This window comes from Micromys minutus (genome assembly GCF_963924665.1).
Source record: "Micromys minutus genome assembly, chromosome: 23".
Classification (NCBI taxonomy): Eukaryota; Metazoa; Chordata; class Mammalia; order Rodentia; family Muridae; genus Micromys; species Micromys minutus.
Window position 1 is genome coordinate 45,611,543 of NC_137958.1, and position 22,353 is coordinate 45,633,895.

At 41.3% G+C, this 22,353-nt stretch overlaps 1 protein-coding gene across 1 annotated transcript in view; it reads right to left on the reverse strand.

The window, feature by feature from the left end:
• Nucleotides 1-22,353, reverse strand: part of AASS (aminoadipate-semialdehyde synthase) — a gene marked incomplete at both ends in the record, with an annotated part of 43,344 nt that overhangs the window by 14,627 nt on the left and 6,364 nt on the right. The window contains 11 exons of the mRNA XM_080936480.1: nt 209-335; nt 530-651; nt 2,984-3,051; nt 3,250-3,309; nt 11,033-11,144; nt 11,708-11,830; nt 13,330-13,478; nt 17,271-17,398; nt 17,489-17,567; nt 18,752-18,898; nt 18,995-19,062. Coding sequence (XP_080792606.1) covers nt 209-335; nt 530-651; nt 2,984-3,051; nt 3,250-3,309; nt 11,033-11,144; nt 11,708-11,830; nt 13,330-13,478; nt 17,271-17,398; nt 17,489-17,567; nt 18,752-18,898; nt 18,995-19,062 — 1,183 coding nt within the window. The remainder of the gene's footprint in view (nt 1-208; nt 336-529; nt 652-2,983; nt 3,052-3,249; nt 3,310-11,032; nt 11,145-11,707; nt 11,831-13,329; nt 13,479-17,270; nt 17,399-17,488; nt 17,568-18,751; nt 18,899-18,994; nt 19,063-22,353) is intronic.

Consider the following 22,353-nt stretch of genomic DNA (forward strand, 5'->3'; position numbering starts at 1 on the left):
TCCTTTCTTGGCCTCAAGCAAGTGCTGGCAGTAGAGGAAAGTGCCACCATACCATCCTCATACGTATGTTTGCAGACATATGTTCTTCAACCAAATGTTTATGAGAGAGAAGACAGAGGAGGAGGGGAGGAGGAGGAATGAGAGACAGGGAGAAACCAAGAGAAGATTAAAACAGCAAAATGCACGTGAGCTTTCTGTTGCCCACTACCTGATGACAAGGTCCTGGGACTCTACGAGCGATTGCAGCTTTGCTTCTTGCTTGCCAACGGTCACACTGACAGGCTTAATATTGTACTTCTTGCTCAGCTGCTGCACTTGGTTTATCATGTCAGAGCCTATTTCCAGAATACAAGAATCCACTTTTTTAAAGATTTCCTTCCACTAGAGAGAGACATTTTCATATTTCCACAACTTTTCAAAGCTTAGATATAAAAATCAGCTAAAGTTCAGGTTCAAAAGGCAATAAAATTGGTTTTTCCTCTTTCTTAAAAAAAAAAAAGAAAAAGAAATAAGAGAAAAACCTCATCACCTAGTGTTATTTCTATGTTGTTGTCTCTTGACAGATACTCCAAAACGGGTCCAGATACGTAGCCGGACCCGAGAACCAAAACTTTCTTCTTGGTACTCATTGAAAGGAATTGAATACGTTCTCTGTGTGAAAAAGAATAGGAGGGGGGATAATTAAGTTTATTTCTTTTAAGCAACAAAATCTTGTGATTTCCCAAATGAAACGCAAACTCAGATGATGAAGCAACCATATGTCCCTGCACTGTTTCTAGTGAGCCTGGCCCAGGAATGCCTTTGGCCAGTGCTCTACACCATTTGTCTTAGCTCTCGTGTAATAGACCCTGGCCTCTGAGATGCCCAGGGTCTACAGACTTCCGTGAATCCATGGGCCTAGAATAAGGACTGGACTATCTTTTTCTTGCTTACTTACAATCGAGTAACTTGGTTCATACTTTGTCCTCCCAGAAGTATTGACTCAAAACTTTACTGGGTCTAGATACTGAACCCTGATTTTCTCCTTACAGCGGTCTGAGGAAACAGTCTGAACAATGGATCACCATAGCCTGCATCAAAACCTGCTTTATCAGATATCTTCAGGCTAATGTAAGAAATTAAGAACTAGAAAGGATTTTCATCCTTGAGCCATGTATTCTGTTAAAAGTTATACTTTTTGGAAAGAGAATGTTTGTTTTGCCAAACAATGACCTCCGTGGTAATAATGGGGTCTTCCTCAACTGTAACTCTTTATTCTTTACTTCGTTATGTTTTAAGTGGGGGGGGGGATTGTCAAATGCTTTTAACTGGCATTCCCAGATGTCCTCATGAATCTCTGGGCACCGTCTGGTACCAAAGACTTCACACTAAGCTTGGATGGTAGGGGCTTTAGGGTACTCTCACACTGCAAACTGCCAAGCTTTTTTAATTTGTAAGAGGTGAATGAATACTAATATAAATGTTCCCATCCATTTTCACCCAGAAACACATGCATATTACTGAGAAGAAACCCCCTTTAACTATGACCCTCATCCATTTAACTAAAAGAACCACCACTACCTATTTACTGGATATTCTTTCTGGTAGTACCTCATATAATTTGTATTAATAAAACATTATTTTGATGCACCAATATAAAACATTTAAAACACCCCTAGATCCCAATTCAGTCCACATCAACAGTACCCCTAAGTTCCAAATTCCAGGTTAACAGTCACTGTGCTAAGCAATGAAAAGAATGTAAGAGTGAGGTAAATTCCCTTTCTAGGTGAGATCGACATTATTGCATTCCTGCCATAAGAAGACACTGGGAGCGTACATAGGAAGTTCCAGCAGCTGCAGCCAGTCAGCTCTGCTGCCCCAGGAAATCAGAAGCACAGACTGAAGAAGTGACAGACTGCTTGGCACATCATTAACATCCCAGTAAGGAATCATCCAGGTAACAAGAATAAACAGAATTATAAATAACAAGCAAATATGATACTCCCCTGGAAGAAACTCTCTTACAGAACTATACAGGCATTTTGAATTTTAGAATTTAGAACTCTTTTAGAATTTTAGAGCTCTTGAGAAAGAATTAAATGCTCAAGTGTTTAATGCCAACAGATTCCATTCCCACATTTAATTCAGAAGCTCTAAGCAAACTAACACATATAAGAAACGCATACACATAAAAACAAAAGCCTGATTCTGGAACATCTCTTTATTTCTTGTAGCAAGAACCACTTTAAAAACAAAAACAAAAACGTAAGGCTAGTGTCCTAACGTGTTCTGTTTCTTCCCTGGCTTCTCCCCGCAATTCAGTTTGTGTGTTATTTTGCAAAATGTGAAAAGACCAGCCAAAGTACAGTCTGTGGGGAAACAAGGCAATTTCAAGAAACATCAGTGTTTCTTAGCTCTGGCAGGAGAGTCCTTTAAGGAAGCAGAGGGCTGGCTTGATTGACAGGCTGTTTACGTCACCTTTCTGTTCTCATCTGCCTTCTTCACTATGTGTTAATTTCTATTCATGATCTCACTTTGCTAAATATTATACTGACCAAATCAAAGTCCCAAACTTCAACAAAAGCCCAAGCCGAAAGTACCACAGAAACGGCTAATGTGCTGATTTCCTTTGGGGGAAAAATAATTTAGAAATCACCACATGGAACTGAAGAGGAACCACAGAAGTATTCAAACAGCAGCACTGTTTCTTCCAGTCTTCTGCTTGTAGACCAGACCCCACTCGGTTTGTTCAAACAGCAACACTGTTTCTTTCTCTCCTCTGCTCTCAGGCCAAAGCCCACCCGGTTTGAACAGCGGCTGCACTGCTTCGAAGCGAAAGGACTCTTGCTGGTCTCAGCAGTTGCTTACTTTGGACTTCTAACATTATCAAAATTTACATGCTGTATAAATCTAATACTAATAACTCTCGTTGAAATCTTGAAGCATATGCATCAAATCCAAGGTAAGGATAAAGAACAATATATGTTTTAACAGTACGTACCTGCTTTCTCGGAGTTTCTGTATATATTTGTATTTCTCAGTCAATAGACCATTGGACGTGATCACTGCCTGGACGTGTACACACAAGACAATTCTTTAATATTCAACATTTAGTCCTAGGGATGCGAACACGTGACTGACAGAAGAGACACGTGAAAGAGAGTGGGAAGGACAGAGAGACGTCAGGAAAGGAGAAAAAGAATACATACCACAAGGAGAAGGACAGTAGGGAAGTTACGTTCTCGAGAAGGAGTTCTCATAACTTACGTCTCGCACCACCGGAGAAAAGTTCTGGCTCTCCAGAGGCTGTGATGCATCTGATAACAACTGTGAGGAAACAGCAGAGGAGAGGTAAACAAAGCCGCAAAAAAAAAAAAAAAAAAACCAAAGGGGGGATTTCTGAATGCTGCTGAATAGAAAAGCAAATGGCTGTGAAAATCTATAGATAATCCCGTGTAAAGAAATAAAATGGTGCAAGACCACGTCTAATATTAAAACTAAAATTCGATTTTAATCATCTTGGTTTGCTAAGAACACACTAAAACCCTTCTTCCATAAACAGAGGCATTATATTAGATTTGCCAAGTATTGGAGCCATGGTTTTTCCTCTGAGTGTCGCTGTGCAATCCCAAAACTTCAAGCTGTTCCATGAGGACCAGCCAAGCCCGCCAACCTCACTGCAGACCCCTTGGTCACACTTAGTTTTATAGGTAAGGAAACACTTCAAAACTCAGAAATAATGACTTGACCAAGTAGAGCTCAAAATGGTATCTGTAATCTGTCCATTTTTTTTTTTTGAAGACTGAATCACATAGATGTAGGCAAAAGACACTTCCTCCCTCTCTCCCCCTTTCCTCTCTTCCTGTAACCTCAGAGAGAGCTTCTCTATACAGCCCTTGCTGTCTTAGAACTCACTCTATAGAGCAGGCTAGCCTTGAACCCACAGAGCTCTATCTGCCTGTCTTGGAGTGTTGGGATTAAAAGTATGAGCCATCACACCTGGCCTATATCTCACCACACCTGAGAAGCCTTCTCTTTTCCCAACACCCAGAGGTCAACAAAGGAGCATCAGTCAGGACTTTCTTAGGTTAAGGTCTAGAGAAACAAGTCATTACACCAGGGATGCTAGAAACAGAATATAACATTGTCTCTGTGCCTTTAAAGCAGTTAGTAAGCAAATAAGTATTGCATCCAAGGGAAAAGAAATTTCCTTATCATCCTCAAGCCTGTGCCCTGTAATACCACATAGTCTGCATAGACTTTAAGTCAAGAGCAAAAATCTAACAAAAATGTAGCAATAAGATGACTTCTAATTACGTGTGCTATACACAAGATGGCCTTGCTCAGCCAGCATCAGGAAAACCTCCTCCTACAGCGGCTGGAACAAACACAGAAACCCACAGCCAGACATCATGGAGAAAGTGAGAGACCTTGGAACACTCAGCAGTAAATGGGATATTCCCATCAAAGTCCTTCCAGCAAGGTCCAGAAACCCTGTGGGAGAGGAGGCCGAAAGAATATGAGAACCAGAGAGGATGGAGGGCACCAAGAAGACAAGGCCCTCTGAGTCTACATGACTAAAGCTCGTATGAGCTCAAGAGACTGGAGAGCAGGCTCGGTCTTGCTCAGGTCTGTACCGGCTCCTTTGCATATATATTCTGGCTTCCAGTTAGTGGTTTTCTAGGGTTCGAGTGTGTGAATAAATGTCTCTTTGTTTCTTGTTGACTTCTCTTGGGCTCTTATCCTTCTGTTTACTTGTTTCGTCCAACTCTGATGTGTTAGTTTTTGTTTTATCTTATTATATTATATTTTATTTAATAAAATCTCCATTATACCCCCTTAGAAGATTGTCTTTTCCCTAACAAGAGATAAAAAGTGAATAGATCCTGAGAAGAAGGGAGGTGGGGGAGGAGCAGAAAGGAGCGGAGGAAGGAAAGACTGAAATCAGAATAGATTATAGGAGGAAAACTTTCTACAGTCAAGAAAAGAACAAAAATCTGATGAAGAAAAACAAGAGTAAAAGTGAGGGGAAAATATCGTAGCGTGCATACTCTAAAACAGTTCCTGTTCTGATTTGTAAGAAAGAGCCCCACAGCCCCTGTGTCTGATGAGGACTTGGTAACACTGCAGGATTATGGAGCCTTTGGGGCTTGTGCAGCTGTGTGTAGGACACAGAGGGTGGATCTCGAGGGCTATAGCTTAGCTTTGTTCTTATCCTTTCTTTACTTCCAGATCCTCCCAGATACAATCAAGCACCCTCATGCCCCACCACTCAGGCCCACCCCTTCCGCCACGTGCCGAAATAAACCTTTCTCCTCTCAGTTGCTTTCTGTCACACACTTGATCACAGCAATGAGAAAAGCTACTGGGTACAGACAAGTGAAGCCTTTGCTATGATAATCTGGACCGTAGAGAAATATGAAAGAGTGTGGAGCTGCTGCGGAAGGAAGCCCCCAGTTATCACAAGCAAAGCTTAACAGGCCAGTCCTATGGGAACCGGAAAGACCAAAATGCTAATGGGGAGGCATAGTGTAAAGTCTGGGACCGTGGAGTTGCAGGCACAAACAGGACATTGTCAGGAACTAGTCTGGAAGCCATGTGTGTTACATTCTTGTAAAAAGTCCAGTTGTTCCTGCTCATCTTTACTTTTCTTGTGACCATTTTTACTTTTTTCTTAAATGGTAGAAGATTTTATTTTTGAGATTATAATATAACATTTCTCCCTTCCCATTCCTCTTTCCAAACTCTCATCTATCCCTCTCCCCGATCTCTCTTTCAAATTCATAGATTCTTTCATCATTACTATTGTATGCACATATAAATACACACACACACACACACACCTACTCAGTCTATATAACGTTACTTGAATGCATGTTTCCCTCTTACGGAACACATACCTTTGATAATTTTGACACATTATATTTTACACAATATAAAGCTTTGTATTCATATTGTTCCCTTTAATAAAACTTGTACTCACAAGTGTTGTCATGATGAGTCATACTGGTTAACTCTCATGGTGCTTTAGGGCAAATTCACTGAATTGACCCCCACACACCTATATGAAATGTACTACGGTGAATGATAATTTTTATTAAAGACAACTAGGAGGTTGATGGTATAGTCAAGCAGATAAAGGCCCTTGCCACCAAGGTTATGTTACCTGCCTAAAACCTGTGCAAGAACAAGAACAGATAGGGCAAGGGTTCATAAGACCTCATTCCCAGCCAACTGCTACTGGCAGCTGACTGCTGCAGGAGGAGGGAGAGTCATTTTTCTTAGGGGTGAGATGCTTCAGTAGATAGCTCCTCACTCAACACATACAGGCAGTATTGATAGGCTTCCGGAGTTGTTTAATTTTTAATATATAAATTAAGAAGGATGATATTTTATGGGTTTCTGGGGAGTGGAGGTGGGAGGTAGATAAAATAAAAGTACAATGTATACATTTTATTAAATGACATCATAGTATTTGCAGGCAAATGGAACTAGGAAAAAATCATTCTGAGCAAGGCAATCCAGACCCAGAAAGACAAACATGGTACGTACTTGTTGATAAATGGATATTAGCTTTAAGTGAAGGACAATTATGCTACAAACCTAGAGAACCTAAGTAACTAAGAGAGCTCAAGAGGAGATGCATGGGTCTCCCTGGAAAGGGAACAGAATGGATTTTTCTGAGGCAATATGGAAGTCTCATGTGGTAGAAAATTCTGGAACCTATGAGGTTGACCCTAAGTAGGATTCTTAGTAGGGGAGAATATGGAGTCTGAACTATCCATCTTCTGTAGCTAGGCAAGGCTTCCAGGGGTAGGACTGGGATACCAACCCAGCCACAAAATCTATAACCTACAACCTGCAAAGTCTGCAAGAGACTCAGGGGAAAAGGTGGCTCGGAGCTTGTGGGAGTGGCCAACCGGTGACTAATCTAACCTGAAGTCCACACCAGGAGAGGAGGTTGATGCCTGTCACAGACTAGATGGCCAGGATCCAGAGGCTGGATAGCTCAGAGACTTAGGGTAGAGCCAAACAAGACTGAGCAAAATAAAATCAAATATAAAAGTTAATGAAATGATTCCTAATGATACTCTGCTGTACTCAGAAGATTGGTGCTTAGCCCAGTCTTCAACAGAAAGGCTTCTTCCCACACCTGATAACAGATGCAGAGACCCTCAGCCAAACATTAGGGGGACTTAAGGAACGCCACCAAAGATGGTGGAGAAAGGATCCTCAGAACCAGAGAGGCTGAGGACACCAGGGGAACTCGGCCCACAGAAACAGCTAAGGGATCATAGGTGCCTGCATGGGTCTTCACTAGGTCCTCCACATACATGCTGTGGTTCTTTACTTTGGTGTTTTTGTGGGAGTCCTAACAATGCTCCCCTTTGGGTTCCTGAGTCTTGTCTGCTTATGGGACTTTTTTTTCGCCTACTGAGTTGTCTCACCCAGCCTTGATGTGAGGGTTTGTGCCTAGTCTTGCTGCATCTTGTTATGCTGAATTCAGTTGATATCCCTGGGAGGACTGCCCTTTTGGTCTTGGGTAGAGGAGATGTGTGGGGCACTGGGAAAAATAGAGCAGGGCAGGAGAGGCTGAGGTCACAATGTACTTTATAGGAGAAGAATAAATAAATACAAATTTCAAAAAGAAATATTACCAGTCATATCCTTCCGAATGACTGATTGATATTCAGCATTTAGTGAGACACAAGTTGGGCTAAAATACTAATTTTTCACTGAAAAGGATGCTTTAAAGCCAGGGATTTGCCAGTACTTCTGGCTATTCTAATACTCCGCTGGAGCCAAAGTGACTCAATGCACTTACTAGCACCGGGGTTTCATGTTAGATTAGGGAACTAAGCCTTTACAAACTATCCCTCCTTTGAATACTAGGTGTAAACCCTAGAAAAAAATTCAGGCAATAAAAAAAGAAAAACTGCATGGGGGTTTAGAAATAGAGGGACAGCAGGTTTGGAGAGAAACATCAGAATAGAGGGGCAGCCATAGGAAAAGCCGAGTTTCCCATGTGTGGCATTGCTTTGATGACAAGCCTTGGGTGATGTTCTAATTTCATTCTGTGGTGTCATAAACCATATTGGCCAAAGAAGCTCATTTTATCTTACCAGCTATAGTCCAGCACACAGGGAAGTCTGGATAAGAGTTTGAAGAAATCATGGAGGAATGCTACTTCTGTCTTTCCTGCTCATGTTGCACTAGCTTTGAAACTCAGCCCAGGGCCACCTGCCCAAGCAGAGATGCTGACAACAGTGGACGTTTCTACATCAAGCGATAATCAGACAGCCTTCTACAGAATCCACAAACCCAACTGATCCATACAATTCCACGGGCGATACAATTTCTCAAATCATTTGTTTCTGTCAAGTGTCTCTAGGCTGTGCTGAATTGACAGGTAAGCTTAAACAGGACAAGAACAGAGGTAAAGGGGTGTTGGAAACAAACCAGGCCCAGAGCAACCCGACTCCAGAGTCTTAGGTGTATAAAAATGGTAGATTTAGGAAAAGGAAGGTGAACTTTTATGTAAGTCTCTTCTGTCTAATGACCTTGACCTACACACTGGGCAAGTGCAGGCCAGATTAAAGACATTCAAGTAGAGATTAAAGACCCTTGTTTTATTTAAGCTAGCTGGCTCCACGGATGCGACCGAATTTTTAATTTGAATCTAAACTAGTTGAGTCTAAACGTGGCCTTTAAAAGAAATTCACCTTTTTTTTTTCAGAATCCCTACAATATAACATTCACAGCATTAACACTTGCCCTATGACCTGTTCTCAAAGGTAGAAACAATCCACAAATGTCAACCCCAAATTTGCCCAGAGTGTTAGGAGGAGAAGATACAGCAGCGTTCTGTCTTCCACAAGGTCAATTACAGTCTGAAAACAATCAGCAGAATTTTCTGAAATCAACTATTAGTAAGTGTCAAGTGTATATCCTTCTGAGTAACAGGTCTAATTGTATGTTCTCCTTCTGCATCTCATTTGGCCAGCGTATCCATAGTGTATATGCTTCCCCCACACAGGCAACACTAGAAGCCATCTCAGATCTACAGTCAGATGTAGTGGCTCTTCAGCAGCTTAATGCTAAGTCCAGGGCCCTACAACTTTCACCTCGCTTTCTTTTATCACACAGACATTGTTATTTAGTCATCAAGAGCAAGAAGGGCGTGCAACCCGCAAGGTACTTTGAGACTGAGAAACCACACTGACCTAAACTTTATAGGATTATTATTATCATTTTTCTGTTTCATAGTTAGTTGTTGTTGTTGGCCTCTTACTGAACCACGTTTTTCAATCAAACTTTGCCGTAAGTGTGTGTATAGAGAAGATACAGAGGAAGGCTCTAATACCATGTACAGTTTCAGACATTAACTGGGGAGTCCCAGATTGTGTGCCCCACAGATGAAAGAACCTAACATAAAGATCACAAAATAGTTTTTAAAACTGCTTCATGTGGTAAAGAAAAATACATTCATAACAAGAAAAGCAGGGAGCTAGGCAGTGGTGGTGCACAACCTTTGCTTGCAGTGAACATCTGCAAGCAATAAGCGTGGGCAAGAGGGTATACTATGGGACACACTGTGGCATTCTAAGCCTCCACAGTGAGATTTTTTTTCTTTTGTGGGGGATGTTGCAAGAGAAGAAGGCAGATATGAAGGGAAGGATATGAAAAAAATGTGACCTTCACAAAAAAAAAATCAACAAAAAGTTAGATAATAAAAAATAAATAAAAACCACAACATCAATGAAATAAAATGATAATAACAATGATGGTGATGAAATCGTGGAGATTCTCAGCAGGGAAAAAGAAGAGCCACCGGAAAACAAATAATAACTGCCCTGAAGTTAAAAAGTGCACAGACAGGTTTGCCACCAGGATAAAATCCACTACAGCATTTACAAATCTGAAGCATTCTTTGAAATTCTGAAGGCTCCTACATTCTCTCACACACATATCCATACATACATACATACATACATACACAATCAATTAATAATAATGATAATAAATATTGTTTTAAAAATCAGTCTCACCAACAGTGAAACTATGTCAAGGAAAGTGAATATAAAACACAGCTAGGACATTTACTATTTCTTTTCCCCCAGACATGCGTGCAAGAACTGAGACATTTGCATCTCTAGAATGTTCAGACTTAGGGAAACCATTAAGATTATACACTACAACCAGCAAATTTTACGGATGGAGATCTGAGTGATACCCTTCTGAGTGATACCCTTCTGGAGGCATTAATCCAGCTGATGCCCAGTCTCACTTGCCAAAGGTGCTCTCCTAACACCGATTCCCTCAGAGCCAACTTCAGACCCACCGCAGACTCAGCCTGCACAGGCACACGATAGAAAGCAAGAAATATCTCCCTCAAGTTATCCTCTGACCTCCACAGGCACACCACAACTGCATGCACACATACACATCCAAACACACACACACACACACACACACATACACACACACACACACACACACACTCACACACATACACAGTAAGTCTGAACCCAAGTTAAACCCTGATGGAAAAAAGGGTTCCTTTGGTAAGTGGAACAGAATCTAGATTACACAGCATTTCTGAAGTCAGTCATAGGAAATGAACACCACCTCAGCATAAGCCATCACTAACCACACCAGTGGTTGACATCCTGTGATAGTTTGTGTATTTCGGATTGTTATGACATATTAATTGTATCACAGTAAAAATACCCCCAATATAAATTGATCTAGATAACAAAGGAATTGGTGATAAAGTAATTTCACCCATCCCCCTGTGTTATAAACAGCCTTAAAAATATATATAATGAGATAAATGTAATCAATCATGAGCATGAAGTCAGAGATATAGTCCCCAAGAGACAAGTAACAGATTATGTAGACTAAAAATGGACCTATAGTACATTTGGGGAAGGGTTGGCATTTTATTTTACAACAGATTTCTTAGACACAGAAGACCAGAACATTCATTAGCTCACTTAACAGTTCTACTTAAAGTCACAGTCGCTGTGGAACCTACCAGCCCCCTTACCATTTCTTCAACATAAGGGTAAAGCATGTCTCCAAAGTATTCTGTAGCCTCGATCGGAAGCTGCGCTGGTAGATTGTCAATGGAACACATCAGAATCCCGGAGCCTTCAACACTAAGAGAAGCAACATCCTTTATTCAAATGCACAGAATATGACTTGAAATTGTTCCCAGACTCTACAGCATAACAACTTTTGTTTCATTGTTACCTATACATCTGTAGTCTTGAGGAAATAAGGCATCTCAGGATGAATGAGGCTGCTTTTCTGTTTGTTTGTTTGTTTGTTTGTTTTATGTGAGCACACTGTAGCTGTCTTCAGACACACCAGCAGAGGGCATCTGATCCTATTACAGATGGTTGTAACCCACCATGTGGTTGTTGGGATTTGAACTCAGGACCTTTGGAAGAGCAGTCAGTGCTCTTAACCACTGAGCCAACTCTCCAGTATGAAACTGCTTTTCAAAAAAAACTTTTTTTTTCACTTGGCAACCCATCTCCCATCTAACTATGATGTATACTTCCTTAAGCATTCAAATTTTAATGTGTTTTTTCTTCACTATTTCTTAACCATGTTTGAGCATATACCCCAAACTTTCACACCTTCATAAAGAAGGAAAATGTTGAGTGATTCAAACTAGTACATCAAGGTAAGGAAGCATCAACTTTGACGGACTCACCTGTCGTGAATAATATGCTGGTCTGCGTCATACATGCAGAAGGGCCGCTCTATAGTAGTACACTCAGTCATAAAATCTATGGACCCTCCTGTGTCTGCAGAGATGTCACATATTGCCACAAGCCTGAAAATAATATCAACACTCAGATGAGAGAGTGGAATTCTCAGGCCTTTGGGTAGGCTAGCAAGGAAGAAAAGTTAAGTGTGCTAGAAGCAAACAGCATGTGCATGTCAAGTATTTCTCAGGCACTCAGAATCTCTGTCCTGGGACACTGTGGATCTAAGACAGGGGGGTTCTTTGGTTTCCATGGAAATAATGAAGGGAAAAAAAGAGGAAGGGCAGGAATCAGAAAGAAAAGGGGTAGAGGATATCCCTTCCCTACAGACAACTTTGATAGCAGACAGAATAAGGTGGCCTAGTTCGTCATCTGTCAATAAGTACTGGAGATGGTACACCTGTCTCTGTACAACACACCTCCACATCCTTAGATTCAACTAGACCTGAACGTGCCTGAGGGAAATGTTGCACCTATAGTCAACATACACACAACAACCTATAGTCAACACATACACACAACATGTTCCTTCTCATTATTGTTACCCAAACAACACAGCAGAGCCATTTGCACAGGCCTTGGATAAGAGTTTTATTAGCATATATCTACTCTTCAAACAAGTTTTATTTTAACGTTTTTGCTCACGTATAAAATTTAACATATTCATTTCTTACTTCTTTTCCCATTGTTGAACACTAAACCTAGAATCTTAAACTCACTATCCATATACAGTCTGCATTTTCTGAATATTCAATGCATGTATCAAGAATCACTACTTTGAATGTCCAGGAGTCACCCAGGAGTGTGTCCTCAGTACATTCCAGATCAGTGATTCTTATGTAAATACAGAGGAGTTTCCCCAGACAAAGGCCCCTTGCTTTCTTTGTTAAGGGAGCCCCTGCTTTAAGGGTTATCCCAAGTGCTCTCCTTTCTAGCTACAAGTAATGAAATTTGTTTCCTGCTCCTTGCAGGGATTTGCTTATCAGTTTTGAGCGGATCAGATGACACAGCCATTGTGTTCTGTTACTAGTGGCTGACTTTATCTGATCTGTTACAGTGTTTTCTGTTCCTCCTGGCCCACGGACATTTGCTTCAGAGCAGCAAACAGCCCAACTATGCTTCTCTGAATTTTAGCTTAGTGGAGTCCCTGGTACATAAGACATTTAACAAATATTTATTAACTTACTCAATATTTAACAACTATTTTAATGTCTGTTTTATACCAAGTATTTATTAAGGTCAAGACCAAAAAGGTCCTAGATAGAGTGTGAGTTTTTTTTTTTTTTAAACAAAGTTATAAACTAGAGTGGAAGGAGATTAATTATGAGGAGATTTCTGAAGAGGAGGGGGCTTTGGAACCAGAAACAAGTCAGACGTCAGACTCAAAGGGAATGGGTAACTGGGAAATGCTTTTGAGTCGCCCAGGCAGACCATCTAAAAACTGAGCTCTCTGGCATACAGAAACATTGTTGTCTTTGATTCCTAATAATGGTGCCACTGTTAAAAAGCAAAACAAACAAACGAACAGCAACAAAACCTTCATTTTTAATGATGCACACGTCCTTACTTGTGTGGTAATTCAGGACATCCTTCCACAGGGACAGCGGAGGACTTCACTGGGGCCAGGAGACTCTGAGCATCCTGACGTGTTAGCAGGCGAGGGGTGTTTTGCTCCCAGTAGATTCCATTAATTAAACAGGTGGTATAGGGTGCAATCTGTAAGGCAAGTTCCATGTTCAGCAAAACAGGGCGTATCTTATGCTAATATGGTGGGCTGAGAGAACACTGAGTCAGAACTAGGAGAACAGGCCAAGGTGAATGATCAGTGTCATTTCTACAGAGCATTTTGTGGTCACCTGCCACTTCTGAGGAAAGGATAATAGTCACCCACCTTTCACTGTAGAATTACTCCATGATAAGATGTAAATATAATAAATATATCTAAGATTCTATTCCATACTATATTGCACAGCTAGGAAAAAAAATAAAGAATCAAGTGACCCAGAACTCTATTCCCAGTTCAGATATCAGAAAACATAACTTTAATCCTATTCAATGCTCTGAACTCTATTGCTCTTGTCTGCCAGATGGCAGTAATGATCTTCAAAAGAACACTTTAGATCAGGTAACCTCTCCAGGGAACTACTTACACACACATACTTGTACATGTGCATGTGGTTCACCATTGGTTCAGTTTGCATCAGATCTAATCACTAACACTTAAGATTCAAGACAAAACTAGGGGCAGAGAATCAGTTAGGGGGCTCATTACGGACACTCTCTCCTGTATTCAGTGTTTCTTATGGCCTGTAGTTATAGGCCAGAAATCATATATACACAAGAAACACTGAACAGACTGAGCAGGCTGTATTTATTTATTTAGGCATATCTATAGAGGGGGAGGGTGGGAGAGGCCATGCATTTGAGAGGGATCAAGGCATAATACTTGGGCAGGGTTGGAAGCAGGAAAGGGGTTACTAAGCAACATATCGGAAACTAAAGATGAAGTGAAGGAATGCACTAGATTTCGATCTGTTTTCAGTTTAAATTGTTTTCACATTCTTTTGTCCCTTAAGCATCTCAAGGCACTTTTACACGGAAGGGGAGACCTTTCACTGTCCATGCTAAAATAGCTGAACTTCATACCAGGATCTACAAGTGCTACATTGTGAAAGCACATTTAAAATTATTTAAAGCGTCTCTCGTCATAGTATGGGTGTGCGCTTTGAGTTACCATTTGCTTCTTAGTCTGTTGGCTTATGTTGAGGACAGATGCCACATGACTAACTCTGTCTCTTAGAAGATAAAACTGCTGTTTGCCCACCAGAGGGATTGGTTTGTAAGTCATATTTTGGGCAAAGTGGATGCCCAGTGCTTCCATAGCTGGACCATTTCTCCTCTCTTCCTGCAACCAGGCACACACATTTGAAGATCACTGGCTGCTATGGTTGGGATGTTGAGTGACCATAAAGACCCAGCCTTGGCACTATTTAAGTGAAGTAAAACCTTCAAAGGGTAGGCTGTAGTGCAAAGTCTTCAAGCCGCTGGGATATGCCTTTAAGAGGATATTAGGTGCAAGTCTCTCCTCTACCTCCCTTCTCTCTTCTGATCTGGAATGTTTACTCCAAACTGCTGATTCTTACCACTGCTACCCAACCCTTAGTAGGTGCAAAAGCAGCCAGACTGCCTGATCTTAGGCTTAAAACTTTTCCAAAACTGTGTGCTTAAAGAAATCTTTTTATAAAGTTGCTTTGGGTATTTTGTTGTAAACATGTATCACTGACTAATTTAAAACAATAACTGATACTGAGAGAAGGAGCCATTACTATTACCATGCTGGGGAATATTGAGGCACTTTGGAACTGATTGGCTGGCAGAAATTGGACGTGGAAGAACAGGCTAGAAGAACATCCCCTAAAAAACTGGGCTGTTACTCAGGACAAATACTTGCCTGACATACACAAAGCCCTAGCTTCCATCCCTGGTACTATAAAGGAAGTTATAAGGAGTCTGTAACCAGGCAGAGGGGTGGCTTTTGCCTATGCTGCCAGTGCTAGGGAAAGAGAGACAGAAACTTTGAGAGTCTGAAGACAGCATTGAATGCAAGTGAACTCTGAACAAACCTAAGCCTGTCTCAAAACACAAATAAATCATAAAACAAAATGAAAACAAAAGACACATGATAAAAGGATGAAGAGAACAAAAGGAAGGAAGGAAGAAAAAAGAGAGAAGAAAGAAAGGAGAAAGAGATGATGTGGAGAATGGGAGGGACAAAAATAGGAAAGAACGAGAAGGAAGAGAAAGAGAAGAGGGAAGAAATGTAAAATGTCTGAGGAGCCAGACAAATGTTTCCTAGACCCGATGTCTTCAATGCACTCCAAATGAGTGGTACACGGTGGAGCCATAGAGATGGAGACAAAGAAGGGTCTTCGGAAAGGTGAGGCAATCAATAATATGCAACACTTCCTGGAAGAAACATCAGGCAGCATGAATCCTAGGCAAGGAAGGCTTCAGACTCCTGCGTCTAGCCTATGGCAACAACCACATGGTCCGCAGAGGTTAAGCTTCCCACGCCAGGATAAAGGTGCTCAAAATCTGTCACACTGTGCACAAGATGCTTGTCTTAGAGCTTTAGGAGTTGAAGTCTGTCTGAATGGGTCTTGGTTTTGCCTTGGTCCCATGACACCTTTTTAAAATTAATTTATTTATTATATATGAGTACACTGTAGCTGTCTTCAGACACACCAAATGAGGGCATCAGATTTCATTACAGATGGCTGTGAGCTGCCATGTGGTTGCTGGGATTTGAACTCATGACTTCTCAAAAAGCAGTCAGTGCTCTTAACCACTGAGCCATCTTTCTGACCCCACATGACTCCTCTCTTATTGCTCCTGCCTTTTGGAATGGAATGTATACCATGAAGATAAAATTCTCCTGTATCTTAGAAATATTCAGCTGGGTTTTTTATTGTATATCTCTTTACAGCTAAAGATGTTAATCTTGGATGAGACTGTGAAATTTGAATTAACTGATGAGTAACAACTTTGGGACTGTTGAGGATGAAATGCACATACATTAAATGTGAGGAAATCAGTCTTATTGGGCCCAGGACAAAATACTCTGGTTGAAGTACAGTTGTCCCTTGAACTCATGAAACGATTAACCAGCAAAGTCTATGTGCATTGGATTTAGAGAGTAGAAACCAAATGCAATCATGTTGCTGAGAGGTGGAGCCTTTGGAAAGTGATTGAATCAGATTGGAGAGAGTAGAGCATCCATGAGGAATCCTCGTGGTTTAATTAGCAGAGGGAGAGACTGCACAGAGGGAGATTCCCATGATCCCCTGCCATGATGTGCTGCCAATGGGGACCCAGGGAGAACCCTGAGCTACTCTGTGTTCTTCAGGCTTCCACAATGTAAGCTCAACACCCTCTCCTTTTTATGCCTTGCTCTTTTATTGTAAAGCCAACTCAGATGCTAGGTAAAGCTGTGGTTACAATTTTTTTGGCCATAGGAAAAAGGATAAACCATTGGGGATGCTGCTCAGTGGTAGAGAACTTCTTTGAGATATTGAAACACTAGATTCTTTTTTAAATTGAAGGGAAAAGCAATTTTAAAAAGGGTTAGGACACAGGTATGTTAGGACGAAGCCTTAGATAAAGAACAATTCTGTCAAGAGTGCTAACTAGTATAGGCTAACACAACACAACAAGACTTTCCAGTAAATTGACTTAGAATTAATGAGTACACACATCCTGTAATAGAGAGACCATGAAGCAATGCACATCCCCAACAGAAGCCACCAAAGCCAACAGGCAAAGGCCACCTCAAACCCAGCAGGAGCCAGCAACTAAAACCAATGCATGAGAAACAAAGGACTCGCAGTCAGTCTACACAAGGACCCCAAGAGTCAAGGAATCAAGGTACACCTTCACGGTTTCCCTCTCAGGGGACAGCTTCACTACAGAGTGTCACAGCAGCCAAATCAAAAACCGATGGATACTCACGTCTGTGTTAAAGCGACTTGTGTAGCGCTCCGGGTATTTCTCGTATTCTACAGGGTCATAGACACCATCTGTTTTCCTGACAAGATGATGGTGGCGGCTTAACACCGTCCCGTAGACCTTCCTGAGGTCTTCCGAGAGGAACGAGTAAAATCAGTGACAAATGGTAATGACGTACGGCAATAAAACACCACACAAAGAGCTCCTCCCTCTCCCCTTACCTCCAGTTCTTGAAACTTCTTTTAATTCATGTGGCTCCACATACTCACAAGGTAGCTCATTAAAGACTTCCTGGGCTCCCTGTAAGTGTGCAGAAGTAAAAGAATCAAACTGCAGGAGGGGTGGTGCCAACATGATTTCCTAAATTAAGTTAAGCAGTTGCACCTGCCACACCTTTTACCCAGGATCACAACACAGAGGTACAGATCCTGCAAGCTGGCGGTCTTTGGTCTCAGTTGTATTAGGGTGGACCGCCATGCGGCTGGTTCTTCAGAATAGCAGTGTTTAGAAATGTGGATAATACATGGCCATTTGATTTCTGATTTGATCCTTTTAAGGGGGACAATGGTCTACCATAGAAGGGAAAGATCAGATGCCTGCTTTCGTACGACATAACACTAACAGAGTTGTTCTGTTTGTGAAACATCTGCACTACAGACTTATTGTTCAATTATGAGTTTCTCCGGGGTCATTACAGATGCAGACTCAGCACCACTCCAGAAGGAGACATTATTTCTAGTCTTAATCTTCCTTAGTTACCAGCAAGACTCTAAGTAGTCAATGAAGGAACAACCTACTACCTGAAACATAGTATTTTATATCATTAACAAGGAGTTATCAAAGGAAGTGGGGAAGGGAGGAAGGAGGCAGGAAGGGAAGACGGGAGGGTGAGGGGACATTTGGAATTCTAATACAGAGGGCCTTGACCTTTTAATACACTCCCTCATGTTGTGGTGACCATCAACCTTACAATTATTCTTGTTTCCACTTCATAACTGTAATTCTACTACAGTTATGGGTCGCAGTGTAAATACCTGAGTTTTCCTACCCCTGAGAAAGGGTTGTTGGATATCATAAAGAGGTCATGACCCTCGGGCTGAGAACTGCTGCTCTAATAGTTGAAATCAACTAAAAGCAGAGAAAATACTTGGACTCTTCACTGTTCTTTGCTACAAGAATAACATATAACATAAACATCCCAGGGGCTGGGGAGACAGCTCAGTGATTATGAGTGGTTAAGAGCACTGGCTGCTCACCCAGAGGACCCAGGTTCAATTCTCAGCACTCACATCGCAACTCACAATCATCTGTAACTCCAGCTCCAGGGGATCTGACCCTCTCATAACAATGCACATAGAGAAAAATTAAGTAAAATGGTTTAAAAATATAGCCCAAATCGAATGGTCATTCATTCTATTTGAAATGCCCATGACACGTTCTGCATTTCAGATTGCTTGTCAGAGAGAACAGGAGGAGTTAGTTACCTTGGATACGTTGCCAGTCCCTGTGAACACAAATGTTAAGGGCCCTATTGACTTTGGCATTAAACCCAGAGATATTTCATAGCCAGCATCACGGACGGCCTGCACAGCCTGACTGCTGTTTCTGTAGTTGTGAGCCATGCCAAGATGCTGAAAGCAAGCACACAGAGCTCACGTCAGTCCACTAGCTCAAATACACTTCCATCGTGAAAATGTGATGTTTCCAATAAATAAATAGTCTCTCACCATAAAAGGGGTATGATGTCCCAAAGCAAGGAGCCTTAAACCCATTCCATGTAAGATATTAATCATTCCTGACACAGAACAATAAAAAGACCATTAACTGAGTAGAGTTGAATAACAATGTTCACACACACACACACACACACACACACACACACACACACACTGTTCTTAGGCATTTACCAGAAGAAATAATACTTTTTTCCTCTTTGTCCATTTTAAACCTGCTTAGTGCCCTAAGGAAGCAAAGGCCACAATTATCTCAAATTCATGAGTGACCTCAGGGCATCCTGCCCTTACCCTCTGCTTTCTATCAATTCCCTCACCCACCCAGGTCTTCATCTGTTTTTTTCTCCTGTTAGCCCTGATAGAGGAACATCCCTCCTCTCATAAAAGGTTAATCTCTCCCCATGTCTGCAGATCACAACCTGACCTGACCCTTCAGAGCTAGGGATTCATTCTTGAATGGCCTCCCTCGTAGTTCAAACACACTTCTGTCTCCCAAACCAAAAGCAAACAAGCAAACACAGAAAAAAGTCACCAGTGATCTAGGAATCCTAACAGATACTTTGTGGTTTACATCACTAAACTTGATGGACTTTTCAGATTTTGATTTACCTGTCAGAATTTTTTGGCAATGTAGATTCTCTTGGGTAGCACTTAATTCCCCTCAGCATCCCTGACTTAATTGCCCTCCTTCCTCTTCTTCTTGTCTTCCTACATGGCTCAGGCCATCCTCAGTTCCTGGAGATTCCTATCTTAGTCTCAAGTACTAGAATTCTGAGCTGGTACAGCCATACCTGTGTCCAGAATCAACCTTGCTTTCTTTAAGCATCTCTTACGTTATCGCCGTCAGGATTGTCTTTGGGGCTCCGTTCTCTTAAGAGCTTCATTTCCCCTTAGCTAATCTCATCAGATCCTAAATATAAGTTTTCAGGGTATGGGTCATCCCACGTCCCTACTTCTAGTATGGATTTTTCTTTTGATTTCAGTTCCCCTTATTTATAGGACTAGAATTTTCCATGCCTTTCCCAACACCTTGGTCACACATACAATTCTACCCAGGTTTCCTTTTGTAGTTGATGTCAACTTTTAAATAAATGGTTTATGTGTAATAAACTACATCTTGAAGTGCATAGTTAACTATTAACAAATCGTCATCCCCATGTATCAGAGATTTAGGATGGGAATGGTTGCTGTTATCTGTGTAGATTAGTTTCCTTGGTCTTATGTAAATGAAGTTATAAGCATGGATAAGCACGAACTCTATTGCCTATCTCTCTGTCTAGTACAGTCTTACACTGACATCAACAATTGACTTTTCAGTGCTGCAGTTTCCTATTTTGTGGTTCTATCACAATCTGTTTATCCATCATTTCCATTTGTATTATTCCCAGACTATTACACATTTCTGTAAAAAAAAAAAAATTCTTCTTATGGTACAGACACACAATAAGCTAACTTACACATATTCACTCTGTGTATGTGTTTATCTTAAATGGAATGATTCGTGGGGGAGTAACAATACCCTCCCCAAGAACCACTGACTATCTGACAAGTATCTCAGTACCCAGGGAGCTAGGCTATTGCCACTGCCCTAGTTACATCCCAGAGCTTGAGGGAAAGACCCTGCTGCTGAACACATCATATACTTCAGACACATTACTTGAAGCAATTAAGATGGAACTGATGTGGAAGCTTCTCCCCCCAAGGACTAGCTCTGATGGGTTAGAAAGGTGTCATGCAAGCTACCTAGCTGTGAAGTCTACAAACTGCAACAATGGCTGGTCCAGCAACACATTCTCACTGGTGCAATAGTGCTCTTTTATATTAAGGATGGCCAACAGATGTCTAAATGTACTTAAGGCCTGCTCACCAGGAGAGGGTTCATGCCTGCCACTGTAAAACTAGGCAACATAACACAGCCATTGCTGGATGGCTTATAGACTTTAGACTTTTTAGAGACCTTACTATTGCCACTTTCTAAAATCAATATAATTTCTACCTGTATTGTAAATATTTATACTTATCCTCACTAATAGGTGTGGCATTCTCCCCTCATCATAAAAAGCTTCTTTTGTCAGTAGATAGAGATGATGATAATAACAATCCACATTTTCTCAAAATGCAGAGCATGAGTGACCATGGGCACCTGCCCTGACTGAAACATCTATAACATAACCCCTATGCCTAAGACTCAAGGAGAATTGTGTGCAAGGGCAGAAAGATTGTAAGAGCCACAGAAACAGGTCATCTGCTACTAAATAGAGTCTTCTAGATATGACAAGAAAGCTGTATTTGTGAAGTGCCAATAAGATGACTCCCTAAACAAGTCCTGCATCATGAAATGACCAGTTGACATGCCAACGTATATGAGAGAAATTTTATAATTTCTAGATGAAGAACTACAGGGAACCAATGGCTGCCAACAGAAGCAGAATCTGTTTTCTGCAGGAACGAGCTCCCTCATAGGTTCTCCAAAGCCAAGTCGCCGGCCATAAACACACGCACACACAAGCAACACTGAGAGAACTCAGTAGGATGTGTGCATGTATGCGACAATAATAATTTAAGAAGCGGTCATGAATTTGAGAGGGAGTGTGGGGGATGTAGGAGAGGCTTAGAAGGAAAAGTGAAAATGATGTAAGTAATAGTACTCATGAGTGAAATTCACAAAAAAATAAAAATGTGAACTAAAGTAAAGATCTTCTTGAGTTGGACAGGCTCGTTGGCTTTAGTGCTGTCTTGGTCTTTCAGTGTTTGCAGAATGGGTCTCAATATCATTTCTTATATTTTCCCCCTCTGCACAGTTCCATCTCCTTTGGTAATTACTTTATCTAATTTTTTTTTTAATTTTATCAATAGCAGGGCTTTCCCATGCCTACCTCCCCTCCTCCTTACTTGCTTAAATAAGTTCAATCATCTGGAGTCCTAGCTTCAGAGGCACTATCTCAAGGACAATCCTAACAGCTACTTCAAGCTTCAAGCTTTCCTCTAGCTAGTGGTATTTACTCCGTGCTTGTGAGATGCCTCACCGCCAAGACTACTTTAAATAATAAAAGCCACAATCTTTCACGGGCGCGGTGTTAGTTCTGAATCACTCAGTTTGTTTCTGGGTGTTGACTCATCTGGGTGTGTCTCAAAAGACCTTGGAACAGGAGCCAACAGGGCTGACCCACGACTTGGTCAAAATGTCCCCTTTTCCCCAGGTTTTCTACCTATGGTGTCTCATTACCAAACACAGCTTTGTTTCTCTAACAGGAACACCTAGAAAGCTACAAGCTGTTCCTAGGTATTAACCTTTTGCCTACTTCCTGTTTTTTATTCTTTGTGTTTTTTTGTTTACCAGTAGGAATAAACAC